The following is a 16424-nucleotide window of genomic DNA, read 5'->3' on the forward strand; positions in this document are numbered from 1 at the left end:
GCACTTTGCAAGTAAGCCTGACAGCCTCCATGTTGAAGGTTACATTCTACTTTTAGGTTGGCCATTGATAGGGCCCAGCTCTTACACATCACTTGCTTCCCTGAGTCCTGGGTGGCAATCCTGAGACCTAGATGGTGCCCAACCCTCCTGCAGGAAGGATAAGGGCAGGGACTCTTTTGCCTGGAGCTTTACATCTACAGGTCCTAGACTCTTGGGCTTTCCTCCTTAACTACCTGCAGAAGTTGCCTATTCCTAGTTCTTATCCAATTAGGAAAGCCTACTCCTTCCCAGCCAGACTCTTAGCTATTCTGTTGCTTCATGAACTGGGCCATACCCCTCACTGTATGGAATTTCTGCATCAAACTGGTCAAAGGCTCATTCCTTGGAGTTAAGAGGAGGGACATCTCAATTGGTTTGTGGAATTAAGGATCTAGGGTCATGTCATGTGTTGCTCTGCTCTCTGCTACTCCCAATTTTTATATATCAACTAGAGGCCCGGTGCACGACATTCATGCACTGCGGATGGTGGTGGTGGTGGTGGTGGTGGTGGTGGTTTCCTCAGCCTGGCCTACGCTCTCTCGCAGTCTGGGAGCCCTTGGGGGGATGTCCAACTGATGGCTTAGCCCCGCTCCCCAGAGGAGCGGGCCTAAGCTGGCAGTCAGACATCCTTAGTGCTGCTGCGGAGGCGGGAGAGGCTCCCGCCACTGCAGCTGTGCTCGCCGTGAGCCTGGCTTCTGGCTGAGCCACCAGGGGGCAACTCCTGCATCGAGTGTCTGCCCCCTGGTGCTCAGTGCAAGACATAGCGACTCGTCTTTCCACCGTTCGGTCAATTTGCACAGTAGCCTTTTATTTTATAGGATTATTATATAGGATGAGACCTCCTGTCCTTCTCACTGTGGGGGTCTTTCTAGATGCAATTTTATATTTTCAGATGGTAAGGCTACTGATTTCTTAGGCTCTTGCTCCATTCCATTTCCCTCTCTCTTGCTATATTTCTATTCTTCCTATAGCTTCCTTTTAGTCACAAAGGAAAATCTCTATCATCTATTGACTATTCTAGGATATAAGTTTTTATGACTTCGTTTAGGCCCATTTTGTTTTCCTAGTCCTGATGCCTTCTCAGTTAGGATTTGAAACCAGTTCCCTTATAGAGTTACACCAAACTGTTCCTAGACTGATGGACCATCCTGAATTGGGCAACAGCAATTCTCTTCCGAGAACCATCAGAATGACTCTAAAGACAGTAGAGGTACGTTTCCTCCCCGACTCTTTCTAAAGGCTGAATATATCTATATTAACCTTGGCCTGTTCAATTCCTTCTGATATTTGGGGAATAGGCTCTCTTCTTCAACTTTCCCCAAGTTCTCCAGAACCTGGATAACTTTTGATCCCTTACTTAGAAACGACATAATTCTTCCTTCCCTACCCATAGCTTCACCCGTAAAGGAGAGAAGTCTAGGAGCTGAGCTCTGCCCCTAGCTTTTAGTAACATAGCAATAGCCTTGTGTGGTCACTTCCTGTCTATCCATCTCCAAAATGCCTGTAGTCATATGCCTAGAATGGAGCTTCAAGTACTCTGAGCACTGTGGCTAAGCAGGAAATACGATACTCTCTCTAGGAACCATGGAGGCTCATTTGGGTCAAGTTCATCAGAGGGAGGAAAATGTTCTGGAGGTAAGAACCAGCCAAACACAAAGACAGATAAGAAGCCCAAGAGATCAATGAGGGAAAATAATAACCTCCTGGCTTTGTTTGCAATTGTCACTGAGCTCCAGAAAGTACTATCATCTGGATCTACTTTTATAAGATATCCTTTCTCTCCAGGCAGCTCCTCCTACCCATTTCAGGAACTCTAGGTAGTCCTACTTCCACAGAGAAGCCAGTTACTCATTAATATTTCTCCCCACAACAGGATCCCTCTTTCCTGTTTCCTTCTCTATCTCAGCAAAGCTAGCTCCAACCTGATCATTTCAGTGAGTGTTCTCTGCCTCCTGGCTAGAGTAGGGACAAAGAGGCTGCCAGTTCTCACAAATGTCTCTGCCCTTAAAAATTATAGCCGTGCTTCCTGTCCTAAGGTGCTAAGGTAGGGGGTGGGCAGTAGATGTTCATGGGACCCTCACCATCATATTCATATAACTCTATATTACCAAAGGACAGTATAAGCTTTACAAAGAAATGGTAGGTCCTAAATTAATAATCATGGCAAAATACTAGGTAGCCAATGAAGAGACCTGCAACTTGAGATTAGGCAAGCACACACATGGAACTTGAGGCAATGCATGCATGCATGCATGAAAAAAAAAAAAATAGGCCTATGGACTCTCCAGCTAGGTATACACACCACACACACACACACACACACACACACACACACACACACATTTCTTTTTATATTCAATGACCTGGATGTCCAAAACCATATTGCTAGCATGCACACTATTGTGATAGATAGCCTAGACAGCTCATACCTCCTTCTCTCCCTCTTCCTCTTAAGAGAGGGATATGGGTATTAGAGTAATCTTTAGCTTGGGCCTCTCCACTAAGCTCCCATATATCTTGACTTTTAAAGGATAGAGGGCATCTTTGCAGATCCCAAAGTTCGCCCAGTGTCCTGGGCTATCCTTGCATCTGGCTCCTTTTCATCCATTTAGTTTTAAACCTTGGAAAAGCCTCTTTAATGGTAACAAAAAGTAAATGAATAAAAGACCACAATTAGATGGACTACCCTTTCCTTCTAAACCAAGTTCAGGTACCCAGATAAGAGTCAAGGGTTGTGCTTAAGTTCTCTATACCAGCTGTGAGACAGAAAAAGAGTAGAAGAGGAAAGGGTTTTACTTGGAGGTCCCTCAGCATTTCCCTAGAAATGGTAGATATTAAGCCTCCCCACAATATGTCAGCAGGACCCAAGTTCTCTATCTAGGCTCACTATATGATACACATCACCAGTTTAAGGATTCCTTCTGCCTCCAGGCAACTAGATGCCCAAGGAAAATTATCAATACTGCAAAGCTACAAACACATGCAACTCTTCCAAAGCCATGCTTTGTTACTAAGGAGGGGTAAGTTGTGCTCTAAACAATGGAAATGGGACCCACATATTACGTATAAAAAATAAGCATTTAAATAAATAAATATAAAGGGGAGAAAGGAGAGGGAGAGGGAGAGAGACCTTGAGGTTCTTAAAGAGTAGTACCCTCTCTAACTGGTTCAGGGCTTTGGTCTGCTCCCCACTACTTAGCTCCAGTTTGTTGAGGAGACATGGAGAAATCTGTGAAAGACAGGCAAACGAATGATTTAAACAGAGTGAAATAAACTCAGACACAAGCCAACAGGGCACAGGGCAGGAATAGGGATGGATGGCAGGGGAGAGGGGAAGGTCAGGTGCATGCATCAAACAGCCAAGGGTCATCATAGACAGAACCTCTTAGGGCTGCAAGCAGAATCTTCATGAGAGGCCTGTGAAGTCCAGGGCTTCCATTCAAGATAGAAAGAGGCCATTCCTCTGGCCACCATTCTCTTCCACCAGTTTGAGAACCTTCTGATCTGGAGTCAGGCTTGATTTATCTCATCATGATAAGCATGAGCCCAGTCTAATCTAGCATTAGAGTGAGATTTGGGGCATAGACTCTCTAGGCCTTCTAACCTGCTGACAAGGCTGAACCCTGAGGGGATGGTAGGTCTTTCACCTTTACCAACATATATTTTTAGCCCAACCTGATGAGCTTCATCTAGTTTTTTAGGAAGGACTGGCTCACCAGCTTATTTAGTAGGATAAACAAGATAAGCTGGAAAGAAAAGGTTGGAAGGAGAGGTATCTGGGAAAGAATACATTTCTCACTAAAGTTACGATAGCTATTTCTAGCTTACAAACAAATCTGTCTACGCAAAAGCATGTTTTTGCTAAGCAAGGGTATCCAGGAAAATTCCCATCCAAGGAGATCAAGGTTTGGATGAGGGACAGCAGGTCATACCTTCTTCATGTTGGTGCCCACATAGTTCTTGGGTTCTTCTTTAAACTGAGGTAACCTATAGTACAAAGAATCCCGCGGACTGTCATTAGGAATAATAACAATTTTCCCCTCCATGCCAGCCACAGCCCAAAGATGCTCTGGGACAGAGCATGCCTGTCTCTTAGGAATAGCTAGGAAGGAAGCAAGCTAATTTCACCCTTTTCAGAGCTTCATCAAAGAGCCACAGGATTTGGGAGATGTATGATATAGACACTTTCTAAAAAAGAAGGTAGACGTCAGGGCAAAGTAACTAAGTGTGGAGCCTCTTTTCATCCTTAAACTGACTCCTACTCCTTCACTTGGCAAGTATTGCTGAAAACCACAAGATGGGGAGAGGGCAGTCAATCAAAACCCCAGGAGATGGCATAGGATGTGAAGTAAAAGGCAGGCTGAAGTTCTGAAACCAGGAAATTGGAGCCAGAGGAGTACGAAACTCTTTAAAGCAGAGTCCAGGGGCAGATCTAGTCTGCTGATAATAAGGATTATTATTTATAGATCTGAGAGCAAAAAAAAAAGTCCCAGAAAGAGGCTTAAAAAAAAGATTATTTTTTAGAACAATTTTAGGTTCACAGCAAAATCAAGTAGAAGTTACACTGATTTTCTGTATTATCCCTGTCTCCACATATGCATAACCTATCCCATTATCAATATGCCCTACAGGGTGGGGGGCTTTAAAGCCCTTGCCTCAGCTCTTCTCAAAGTTATTCTATTGAAAGGAGGTGCAGGTAATAGAGAGCTAGTCATAGTATGAAAAGGCCTCCTAGGACCTAAGTTGAGGGCCTTGACTAGGATAACCAATAGTCTTGGTTTGCCTAAGACTGAGGGAGTTGTGGGGATGTGGGAGTTTCAATGCTAAAATTGGGATAAACTGGGCAAACCAGGATCATTGGTCATGCTAGCCTTGGTCCTTCCTCACAGAAATGGGGGGCTGAGCTCTAAGAGCTCGGCAACCTGTTCTAGGCTCCCTTGACTTTGGCTTCCTCTCTGGGTTCTCTTTCCCAGCTGCTACCTGTACACAGACACAAGTCGGGGAAGCAGAAAGAGGTCTGTTAGCCTAGATCAAATATCCCTCTGCCTCCTCCTGAGGCCAAGCCAGTTCCCTCCTCCTTCTCCCTTGATTGGTAACCCTGGGCCCAGAGAAGTACCCCCATCCTAATCCCATTGGCCTCTGATGTGGCTGTAGGACTGGCCAGGTCCCCGAAGTGGCTGTGTAGAAGCAGGCAGGCTCAAGAGGCCTGGACAGCAGGGCTGAAGCAAACAGCAGCAGGTTTACCTTGTGAAGAGCAGCTGCACCATGTCTACGAGAGTGTGCTCTGCGGATTTTCTCAATAACTCTGCACAGGCAAAAACAAATAACACAGGTGTCATTACTTGCCGTGCTATTATCAGGAGGCTTCTCAGAGCAGACTCCCCTCCAAACCTTGTTTACCAAGGATTATGCCAAACTTATTAAAACCAGCTCCATCCAGCTCAGGCCGGCAGCCATAACTTCACTGGCCCACTAGGTGGCACTACTGAGTCAGGAAAAAAAGGGGTGCAATGATTGTGTTCTTAGGGATCTTGCCTGGTGTCAATCCCAGAAATCCCAGGGGAGGGAGATTTGGTGCCTGGCCTGAGTTAGTCAGGGATCTATTCTAATTCTTGCTCTGGCACAATGGGCTAAGTTCTCTACTCTAGCTGCAAAACAAACAAGTCAAGTACAGAGAGAATTCTAGACTCCTATGGTCGACAAGGTAGGTGATAGAGAAGTTCCAAGTTTTCTGTCTCTCTGGGTTCAGGGATAGCATCCTGTATTCATACTCACAATGGCCCTAGGAAAGGTGAAGGGCCCAATATTCAAGCACTTACCACTGAGCCTCATTTCAAAACAGATCCGGAAACAAGACTGCATAATCTCACATACAGATTCATTGGTTAAGTGGGCACCCACTGGGGTCAGCAAGAGAGTCCGCAAAACCTACCAGGAAGAAAGAGGAGATACTGTGATAAACAACGCAGGCAACATGAAGAAGAGTGTACCTGAGGGGAAAGAAGCTACTTCTTGTTCTTCTAGTCTCCTATGGAAGCACTCGGAGTGAAAACAGAGGTTTGCAAGAATGCTGATCTTGCTTCAGTTTGGCAGTGGGGTCTCCCAGAATCTTGTCTTAGAAACTGTGTCTTTACTCTGTATGACCCTGACATAGTTCAGAGCTCTTTCCAGCCCTAGCCTGCAAGCCCAACAGATGGATGGCACAGATACAAGCTGCCAGAGATACAAGTGTATTAAGGGCTTCCGGTATTTGATATCGAATCATTCAAAGCTTTTAATTATTTTCCTTAGAAAAAGCTTTTACTTTGGGTACCCGAGCTGCTTGTTTGGAAACAAAGTAGCTCCCTAAGCCCCATTGGAGTCAAAACACAGCTTCATGCTGCCGGCAGACTGGCAGACTGGGGTAAGTAGAGCCAATGGCATCAGCTGCTGGCCATTAGCCTAACTGCTCTTCCCCTCCATTTACCTGAAGGATTTTCATCAGGACAACCTCATCGCTGGCAGGATCCGTGCCCACAAAACGGGCGTGGGTGACAGCATCTGCCATATTCTCCATGCCCTCTGCTGTGCCCTCATGAGTGGGATCTGTCCAGTGAAAAAGGAAGATTAAATGATGTGGAGAAGAGAGAAAAAACAAGACATCCTGTCGAGGAACTGCTTTGAGACTTTGGTTTTCTCCTCTTCAGTTCCTTAATCCATGGTTCCTTGGGCTACCTGAGAATTTTAGCCTATAAACGACTTTAACAAGCTCCTCAGCATAAACTCCACTGTGTAAAACAGTGATTCTCAAACTTAAGCATATTTCAAATCATTTGGAGGGCTTGTTAAAAATATAAATTGCTGGGGTCACTCTCAGAATTTTTGATATAGCAGGTCTAGAGCGAGGCCTGAGAATTTGTGTTACTAACAAGATCCCAGGTGATGTTAACACCGCTGCTTAGGGGACCACACTTTGGGAATCATTGCTGTAAAGCTACTCATTTCACAGAGAAAGGGACAGGAAATATGAGTTGTTGGCCCAGAGTAAGGGCTGAGTAGGGCAAAATCTTTGAATGCCAAGGCTGAAGCCTTTCTTTTTTCATGTGTTTTCTTTAATACATCCCTCTCTGGTTGCTTTTGGAGTTTTGTGTTCAGATGCCACTGAGAAGGGAAATAAGGGGAGGAAATGGACAGTCACTGCCACTAATATTCATATCTGGGTGCCACATTACAGCAAATCACAGACTTCTTCCTGATTTGGTTTCATTCTTACTTAAAACAATATGACACATGCCGAAACCGGTTTGGCTCAGTGGATAGAGCGTTGGCCTGCGGACTGAAGGGTCCCAGGTTCGATTCCGGTCAAGGGCATGTACCTGGGTTGCGGGCACATCCCCAGTGGGAGATGTGCAGGAGGCAGCTGGTCGATGTCTCTCTCTCATCAATGTTTCTAACTCTCTATCTCTCTCCCTTCCTCTCTGTAAAAAAAAATCAATAAAATATATTTTTAAAAGAAGGAAAAAAAAACGAAAACAAAACAAAACAAAACAAAAAACAAAAAAACAATATGACACAGAGCAAGACTCCTGTTACCAGCTTAACTAAACAGGCATTAGGAGAGAAAATGGACAAACTAAACAGGACTGAGAGCTGGCTACTTGGTGAGTATGAGAGAGGGAGAATTTCAACTGTGAATAAGATAAAGGGAAAAGCTAGAGGTCAATCAGCACCATACTGGAAGCTAACACAAATGTTACCAAGGGGAAAATTCTGTTCATGTGTTAAATGTCCACTAGGAGTAGCCAAAGAAATGGCCTCCCCCAAGGCCTACTAGGGTCCTGAGAACTATCTGGATTGTCCTTAAATGGGGAACATAAGTAGAAAAAAAAGGGGTAGGGTCATGACAAAATTTTGTGACTGACAGAAAAGTTGCTCTAGAAATAGCATGATGTAATACAGGAGCACCTTCTAGTTTTAAGTGGTAGGAATTGTAAGAAAGTTTTATCATTTTCTCTATCCTGTTATCTGAAATTATCAGAGTTCTTGAGCCTAAAGCTCAGGGGATGGCTAAGAAACCAGAACATTTCCCTTGCAACAATGAGCCAGGAGACTTTCATTAATTATAAGTGGTTTTCATCTTTCTTTTCTGTCCTGGTTAGTCTCTGACACTTAGTCAGGCTGCTTTTGTCCTACATACAACATGCCTTTACTCAGCATCAGGAGTGGCTACTTTAGAGGTCATGCAGAAGGAAGCCAATTTCATGATATATAGCATATGGCAGGGGTCATCAAACTTTTTAAACAGGGGGCCAGTTCACTGTCCCTCAGACCGTTGGAGGGCCGGACTATAGTTTTTAAAAAAACTATGAACAAATTCCTATGCACACTGCACATATCTTATTTTGAAGTAAAAAAACAAAACGGGAACAAATACAATATTTGTGTTTGCATGTGGCCCGCGGGCCGTAGTTTGAGGACCCCTGGTATATGGGGTAAACCAGCTCCTTCTATCACCTCAACTCTCCTTGTTTCTCCCAATCAACACAGAAAATCTGAAGGCATACCTTGCCTTATTGTGCTTCATTTTATTTCACTTCACAGATGTTGTTTTGTAGAAATTGAAGGCAAGACCCCTCACCAGCAACAATTATGATTTGCTTTATTGCAGTGATCTGGAACCGAACCCACAATATCTCTGAGGTGTGCCTGTACACTCAAGGCCCTTGCCTGAATCCTCTCTCAGCCCTGCCAGACAGTCCTTTTTCAGGCCTCCAGGGACCTTTCCTTGCACAGGAAATCCAGGTCCTTCTCAAAGTCGCATGGTGTGTCAGAGCTCAGTCAATGGCAGCCTTGCTCCCATCTCATAAGGCTCTTGGTGGCCCATTTCTTCCCCTCCTTCAGAAATCTCCCTTATTCAAGTAGTGTAAACTCTTTTTTAAAAAATATGTTTTTAATGATTTTAGAGAGAAGGTGAAGAAGTGGAGAGAGAAAGAGAGAAACATTTATCGATCAGTTGCCTTTTGTATGCTCTCCGACGGTGATCAAACCCACAACCCAGGCATGTGCCCTGACTGGAAATCAAACCGGCAACTTTTCAGTGCACAGGATGATGCTCAACTAACTGTGCCAGGCTCTATCGATCTTTTTGTAGCCCTTATCCTCTGAGCTTGAATGAAGTAGTAAGAGTGACCGGTCTTTAACTACAGTAGACATGGCCCACCAGTAAGGCAGGCAATCAATGGCACAAATCCTGATCTGGCAGCTGAGTGGGGCCAAATAAAAAGCTGGTCCTTGGAGTTAGACCTAAAATAATCCTAGAAGTCTTGGGCCACAGAACTGAGGTGGTAGTGTCTTCTAAAAAGGCAGCCTAAACAAACGAGTGTTTGGCTTGGACTCATTTAGCAGACCTTGTGTTCCCCAGGACCCATTCCTTAGAATGTCTTTCCTTGGCCACTCTGGAGCAGACTACAGGGAAATTTGCCAATTTCATCTCCTTTGCCTTCTGGCTTTCATACACTCCTTCCTCTCCTTTTCTCATGCCCACTGCAATCACCACCTCCAGCATTTTCTTTTCCCACCACAGGAAACTCCAATGACCAGCTGGCTTGAGGTCTCCAATGACCAGCTTGTCTGCCAAGTCCAGGAAGGGGAGAGAGTTACATCAACAGGAGAGCAGGGAAAAGACACAGAGGGCAGCTGCTGGAGGCTGTGAAGAGAGATGACCTGCAGGTGGTGCTCAGGACAAGGCTGGAAGTAGCTGGGCCTGATATTTGCATAGGAAAAGTATAAAGCTAGGACTAGGGTGCATGGGGAGGCTGGTGTGCCTATTCAGAAACTACCTGACACCCAGGATTCGTGCTGAGGATCTTGAATATGTCAGCTAAGCAAATCCAACTTTCTAGAAAAGATAAACTATTTTTTTTGCCCTAAACTGAAGGCCATTTTTCTTTTTGGCTAGCTTCAGTCTCTTTTCTTGTCTTCTTAGAATCAACGACAGCAGCCTGTTTTCTATGTTCCTTATCCTTGCACATGGGCTGTCAATAGGGGAAAAGAAATTCAGGATCCTGAGTGACAAGACCAACTAGAAGAAATTCAAAAGAGACACCATAAACAAATTCAGAGGTAAAAAAAGACTGGATAAAATAATTGGGCTATATTGGGAGAAAATATTTGCAATACTGTGATAGACAATGGGTTAGTATCTCCACTATACAAAAAACTCCTACAAACTGATAAGAAAAACAAAAAACTCAATAAAATAATAGGCAAAGGAGAATAAATTCAAATGTTCAACCTCAAGAAAATAAAAACAACAAAATACCAGTTTTCACCCATCAAATTAGCACAACTAAAGAATACTGATAATATTCAGTGCTGGTGATAGGGTGGGGAAATGGAAACCCTCAAACATTACTGTTGGAAGTGCAAATGCTGTAATCTTTTGGGAAAGCAACTTGGTAGTACCTATGAAAATATAATAAGCACGTGACCTTTTAATCCAGAAATTTCAAGTATAGGAATCTGTCATACAAAAGGAAAATTAATAAACAGGATATATGAACAAAGATGCTTATTTCACCATTTATAATGGCTCGAAATAGGAAACAATCTAAATAGTAAATATTAAACAATAAGATAATGACAAAATGGACTGAGTTATATCTATACTATGGAAATTATATAGCTACCAAAAATACAAAATTTTTTACTAGGGTTGAGGAGAAGAAAAATTTCATTTTGGTGTGATGAAAAAGTTTAGGAAACAGATGGTGCTGTTGGTTGCACAACATTGTGAATGTAATTGATGCCACTTAAAATGATTTAAATGGCTAATTTTATATTATATGTTTTAAGACAATAAAAAAAGAATATATAAGCTTCCAATTTCAAAATTAATAGGTTCTGGGGATGTAATGTACAGCATGGTCACTATAGTTAACAGTACTATATTGTGTATCTGAAAGTAACTAAGACAGATCCTAAAAGGTCCCATCACAAGAAAAAAAACTGTAACTATATGAGGTGATAGATTTTAACTAAACTTATATTTATACATATATCAAATCATTATGCTGTACACCTTTAACTAATATAATGTTATATGTCAATTATATCTCAACTAGGGGCTGGTGCATGAAAATTCATGCACTGGAGGTCGAGGGCCCTCAGCCTGGCCTGCCCTCTCTCACAGTCCAGGAGCCCTTAGGGGTGGGCAGCCAGCACTGGTTACCTGCGCCTTGGGCTGGCCCTGGGCTTCTGGGCAGCCGCCATTTGAGGCTTGCCTGAGCCTCAGTCAGTGGGGGGTGCAGGAGGACCTGAGGCCCCCGGTGGGGCTGAGGGGACTGGGTGCTGCCATCTTGTGAGGGTGTGGTAGTCAATTAGCATATTCCCTCTTTATTATATAGGATAAAATGGGGGGGAGGGGAACCAGGTATATAATTATATAATGTACATTTTTCAAAGTTGATTTTTTTTCCCGGGAAATTTCGACAATACCCTCATTTTTTTCTTGATTTTTATTTTTAAAATGTTTTTATTGCTTTTTAGAGAGAGAGGAAGGGAGAGGGAGAGATAGAAATATCAATGATGAGAGAATCATCTATCAGCTGCCTCCTGCACGCCCCTTACTGAGGATCAAGCCCATAACCAGGGCATGTGCCCTGACTTGGCATCAACTAGCAACCTCTTGGTTCCTGGGTTGACTCTCAACTGTTGAGCCAGTTGGGTTAAGGTAATACTGTTAAATAAAAAAAGAAAATATGTAGCACATAATCCTATTTTATTTTTTAAAAAGATGGTACTCTTGCCCAGCCATGATGGCTCAGTGGTTGAGCATCAACCCATGCACCAGTTCAATTCAGGTTGGGGCACATGCCCCATTTGCAGGCTCTATCCCCAGTGTGTGCGTGTGTGTGTGTGTGTGTGGGGGGGGCAGGGCAGGGCATGCAGGAGGCATAGAGATATTTCTATCTCTTTCTCACTCTCCCTTCCTCTCTCTGAAATCAATAAAAACGTATTTTAAAAAAGGAAAAACAGCTATGGTACTCTTTATATATTTATATACATGTGGAGAAAGTTCAAACCAGTCTGTTAACATTATTTACCTAAGGAAAGAGTAGCACTGAGAAAGATAGAGGAGAATCCATTAACTTTTCTTTTAGACACCTCTTTATTGTTTATCTTCTTAAAATAAGCATGCATTACATTTAAAAAATAACTTAAAAATAAACCAAACAAAAAAAAGAAAAAGAAAAAGAAAAAGAAACCAAACCAAGCCCTAGGTGGTGTGGCTCAGATGCTAGGAGAGTCATCCTGTACAATGAAAAAGGAACCAAACCAAACCAAACCTCTAAGAGCACCCACCAAACCCTTAACTCCCCGCAAAGCACAAAGAAATTAGAGTCCCAAGAAACCTCTCTTCTCTCCTCACTTGCAAAACCTGAATCAATTAGCACGATAAATAATCAATAATCCTATTTCTCTTCTACAAGGAAATGGATGGCTGGGAAAAACTTTCCAGTATCACCAGCTCATTGCCTAAAGCCTGACCAGCAGGAAATGAAGTGCTTATGGTCATCCAAAAAGCCTGGTCTCTTACCTATGAGTGCATAGGACAGGAACTTGTTGACAGAGGTGAGTGCCAGTCCAGTGATAGGCCCAGTGGTATCTTCAGAGCGAATCACTTCCAGAAATGGACGAAGAAATACATTGGGCTCAATTTCTGAGAGTTCTGCAAGAAAAGAAAGAGGAATGAACAGGTGCCATCTAACAAAAAGCTAAACTCTAGAAAAAGGTCCTTCTTATTTGTGTCATGAGGCTCGAATTCTTAGTCTCCAGAGCAACATTATCATGGTTTTGAAATTAACAATAAAATGGGTCATATAGATTTTATGTTATGTATCTATTTCTACAATGTTTAATTCCTTAATATCATCAAATATTGCTGGGTCAATTTCCATGTCCATCCTCCCTATTGATGAGGTAAACCTCATCTTGGATACAGCCAATATGGTCAAAGAAATCCTGGGGTGAGCTGCTGTTTTTGTCTTTCGCTGTTATGATCAATCATTTTTCTTAGAGATAAAGAATGTATAAGCACACCTTAGGAAGGTGGGGGGAAACCTTGCTAAAAGAAACAAATATACATACATACATACATACACACACACATACATACATAAATCTAACAAGAACAAAAGGTTATACAGTCCCTACCCATGGAGGAAGTTTGTAATTTTGGATGGTCCTAACCTAACCTCTCTCCAGCCTTCTTTCTGCCTACAGCAAGCAGAGGTCTAACTGCTCTGAGATGAAGGGGAAATTCATAATCTTTATTTTATAGATGAGAAAAACAAGGCTCAGATAAAATAGATGATTGGCCCCCCAAAATTATACAGCTAATACGAAGCAGAGCTGGGATTTGAATCCAGTCAATAGAGTATATGGTTGTAAAACCACTACATTTATTCTACCTAATTACCAGCATATACTCCTGAATTTAGAAGGTCTAAGAAGTTATACTACACTGGACTTGCTCTCTACCCTACTTTGCCCAGGGTTTAATTTGTTTTTCTAGAATATGCTGTGCTTTCATCAGTCAAAGACCAGCTCCCTGAAAGACTTCCTAAATAGGCCAGAAAGATTTAGGGACATCAAGGTTGCTCACCTTTAGAGACAAAAGAAAGCTAGGCTTCCTAAACACCTTTATTTTCATGCAAATGCAGGAGATTCTTCCCACTCAATTCCTACCACCACCACCCGGTGGGTAAACACTCCCTGGGCCGGCTGCTCCTCAGATTAATGTTTTAATTAATTGGCAGATTGAGTAGCATTTTCCAAGCTTGTCTGTTCAGTGATCACATCAGCTGTGTAAAACCTGCTTCTCATCCTCCACTACCCCCACCTAGAGCTGTACAATTCGCAGAAGAAAAACCTTTGTGTGTGTGAGGTGGTAGAGTGTTGAGATGCAAGGAATAGAAATATCTGGAAAAACTGAAAAATATAAAACCTTTTTTCTTATTTTAATAATCTTAACATTTTAAATACTTTTGAAAAAGCACATTAAAAGATTTAAAGTAATCTAGAGTTGCTGCTTTAGGAACACAACTGTATTATATATGATTTGGTCTGTCATTTAAAATATATTTGGCATAATTTGAAATATAAAAGTCTAGATGGGAAAAAACCTTTGAGAGGTGGGACAGGGTACATTTCTTCTGAGCTTTCATACAATTGCTATTATCACATTGCTTCATGTCTTCATTCATAGTGAAAGACCAGGGCAATTTTATAGCCATGATTTGATACTTTCAGAGCAATGTGTATTCTGCCTCTTTAAAAAAAGTTTTTAATTTTGTAAAACTGTCTCTTTTGGTATAGAGTTCAACAAATTCTAACACACACACAGATTGGAAATCAGGATATAGAACAGTTTCATCACGCAGAAAACTCCTGTTATCCCTTTGTAGTCAGCCCCCCCCCGCGCCCCCCCCCCGCCTCCGCAACCTTTGTCAACCACTGACCTTTTCTCCATCACCATAGTTTTATCAGGAAGTTCATATAAATGGGATCATACAGTATGCAGTCCTTTGAGAATGGTTTCTTTCATTCAGCATGATGCCTTTGAGACTTGTCTAAATTGTTGCACAGACCAACAGAGCTGCTATAAACATTTGTGTACAGATTTTTATGTGAAGAACATTGGTATCTCAATGTGGTTTAAATTTGCCTTTCTCTAATAGCTAGTGACATCAAACATGTTTTTTTGTGTGCTTATTTGCCATTCATGTATCTTTTTTGATGATGTGTCTGTTCATATCTTTTGCCCATTTTTATTTTTTTTAAATAAATTTTATTGACTTTTTACAGAGAAGAAGGGAGAGAGACAGAGAGCCAGAAACATCGATGAGAGAGAAACATCGACCAGCTGCCTCCTGCACATCTCCCACTGGGGATGTGCCTGCAACCCAGGCACATGCCCCCAACCAGAATCGAACCCGGGACCCCCCAGTCTGCAGGCTGATGCTCCATCCACTGAGCCAAACCGGTCTTGGCCCATTTTTAAATTGAATTGTTTGTTTCCTTACTGTTGAGTTTAGAGACTTTTGTCTATTCAGGATAATGCAAGTCCTTTATTGGCAATACAATTATTTACAAATATTCCTCCCAATCATCTTTATAATCTCTTAACAGTCAGCATCTCTCACAGAACAGACATTTTTACTTTTGATGTAGTCCAGTGTATCAACTTTTTTTGTGTGTGCATTTGGTATCTAAGTACTCTGCCCAATCCTAGGTCACAGAGATTTTTCTGTTTCTTCTAAAAGGTATACAGATTTGCCCTAACTCAGCGGTTCTCAACTTGTGGGTCGCCACCCCTTTGGGGGTCGAACGACCCTTTCACAGGGGTCTCCTAAGACCATCGGAAAACACATATATAATTACATATTGTTTTTGTGATTAATCACTAACTATGCTTTAATTATGTTCAATTTGTAACAATGAAAATACATCCTGCATATCAGATATTTACATTACGATTCATAATAGTAGCAAAATTATAGTTATGAAGTAGCAACGAAAATAATTTTATAGTTGGGGGTCACCACAACATGAAGAACTGTAGTAAAGGGTCGTGGCATTAGGAAGGTTGAGAACCACTGCTCTAACTGGTTTGGCTCAGTGGATAGAGCATCGGCCTGCAGGTCAGCCTGCGGACTGAAGAGTCCCAGGTTCGATTCCAGTCAAAGACATGTACCTTGGTTTCGGGCACATCCCCAGTAGTGGGTGTGCAGGAGGCAGCTGATCTATGTTTCTTTCTCATCAATGTTTCTAACTCTCTATCCCTCTCCCTTCCTCTCTGTAAAAAAAAAAAAAGGTATACAGATTTATGCTTTTCATTTACATCTATGATTTACTTTGTGTTATTTTTTATATAATGTGTGAGGTTTAGATAGAAGGGTTTTTGTGTGCATATGGATGTGCAATTGTTCCAACACCATTTATTGAAAAGAATTATCCTTTCTCAATTGAGTTGTCTTTGCCTTTGTCCAAAATCAGCTGGCTATATTTGTGTGAGTCTACAGAGAGTCCTTGGGTTACATCGCCATCCCTCATTTATTTATATATAAAAAAATTCTATCATTTTGACGTATGTACATATGTATTTTATGTTTTTATTATTTATTTACCACAAGTAAAGGTCAGGAATTGTTACCTTTCGTTTAAATTTTTTTTTTTTTACTGCATTGGGCGTCTGCCCCCTGGTGGTCAGTGCACATCAAAGTGACTGGTCAACCGGTCATTCTGGTCGTTCGGTCATAACGTCGTTGGGCTTTAATATATAGGATTCCACATGTGAGATCAGATGGTATTTGACTTTCCTTGATTCTGTTTGAAATCAGAAA

The 16424-nt window shown here is 42.1% G+C and overlaps 1 protein-coding gene across 9 annotated transcripts in view; it reads right to left on the bottom strand.

Annotated features, from left to right (window-relative positions):
- GBF1 (golgi brefeldin A resistant guanine nucleotide exchange factor 1) overlaps positions 1–16424 on the bottom strand; it is a 122327-nt gene that overhangs the window by 20893 nt on the left and 85010 nt on the right. For 4 of the 9 annotated variants that reach the window (XM_006756491.2, XM_006756489.2, XM_006756490.2 and 1 more), the window contains exons 4-8: positions 12617–12748; positions 6506–6624; positions 5859–5967; positions 5284–5344; positions 3972–4026 (exon numbers count right to left, since the gene is read on the bottom strand). In XM_006756491.2, the coding sequence (XP_006756554.1) occupies positions 3972–4026; positions 5284–5344; positions 5859–5967; positions 6506–6624; positions 12617–12748 (476 nt within the window). Of the gene's footprint in view, positions 1–3169; positions 3269–3971; positions 4027–5283; positions 5345–5858; positions 5968–6505; positions 6625–12616; positions 12749–16424 lie in introns of those variants that run through there. The other 5 variants (XM_015559306.1, XM_015559307.1, XM_015559305.1 and 2 more) reach the window with 3 other exon arrangements.

This window comes from Myotis davidii, unplaced genomic scaffold (genome assembly GCF_000327345.1).
Source record: "Myotis davidii unplaced genomic scaffold, ASM32734v1 scaffold332, whole genome shotgun sequence".
NCBI lineage: Eukaryota > Metazoa > Chordata > Mammalia > Chiroptera > Vespertilionidae > Myotis > Myotis davidii.